The sequence below is a fragment of the Fulmarus glacialis genome, unplaced genomic scaffold (genome assembly GCF_000690835.1).
Source record: "Fulmarus glacialis isolate BGI_N327 unplaced genomic scaffold, ASM69083v1 scaffold2978, whole genome shotgun sequence".
NCBI lineage: Eukaryota > Metazoa > Chordata > Aves > Procellariiformes > Procellariidae > Fulmarus > Fulmarus glacialis.
In genome coordinates, this window is record NW_009226155.1 from 80,814 (window position 1) to 81,393 (window position 580).

At 44.7% G+C, this 580-nt stretch overlaps 1 protein-coding gene across 1 annotated transcript in view; it reads right to left on the reverse strand.

The window, feature by feature from the left end:
* LOC104080341 (VPS10 domain-containing receptor SorCS1-like) overlaps positions 1-536 on the reverse strand; it is a gene marked incomplete at its 5' end in the record, with an annotated part of 81,308 nt that extends 80,772 nt beyond the window's left edge. Inside the window, 2 exons of the mRNA XM_009582701.1 lie at positions 114-184; positions 439-536. Of these exons, the coding sequence (XP_009580996.1) occupies positions 114-184; positions 439-536 (169 nt within the window). The remainder of the gene's footprint in view (positions 1-113; positions 185-438) is intronic.
* Between the last annotated feature and the right edge of the window lie 44 nt (positions 537-580).

A 580-nucleotide genomic window follows, 5' to 3' on the forward strand; every position in this document is an offset into this window, starting at 1 on the left:
CAACTGAAAACATCAGTGTGTTATCAACATTCTCCTCATACTAAACCCAAAACACAGCACTAGGAAGAAATTTAACCCTATCCCAGCCAAAACCAGGATACTTATGATATTACAAAAAGGCAAGATGGACATCGTCAGATTCCGACAGATATGATCAACAAAATAACAGCCATGTCCCCACCAACTAACAAAAAGGAAACACAAGCTTACGTGTTATGGGTTTTTGGAGAATGCATGTTCCAAATTACAGTCAAATCGTAAGCCCTCTATATCAAGTGATCTGGAAGAACAATTTCAAATGGGGCCATGAGCAACAACAAGCCTTTGAACAAATTAAACGGGAGATAGTTCATGCAGTAGCCCTTGGGCCAGTCTGGGCAGGACAAAAAAAGGTTTAAAGAATGTGCTCTACACTGCAGCCGGGGAGAATGGCCCTACCTGGAGCCTCTGGCAGAAAGCACCAGGGGAGACTTGAGGGCGACCCTTAGGGTTTTGAAGTCGGGGATACAGAGGACCTGAGGCCTGCTACACTCCAACTGAAAAACAAATAGTGGCAGCATGTGAAGGGGTTCAAGCTGCT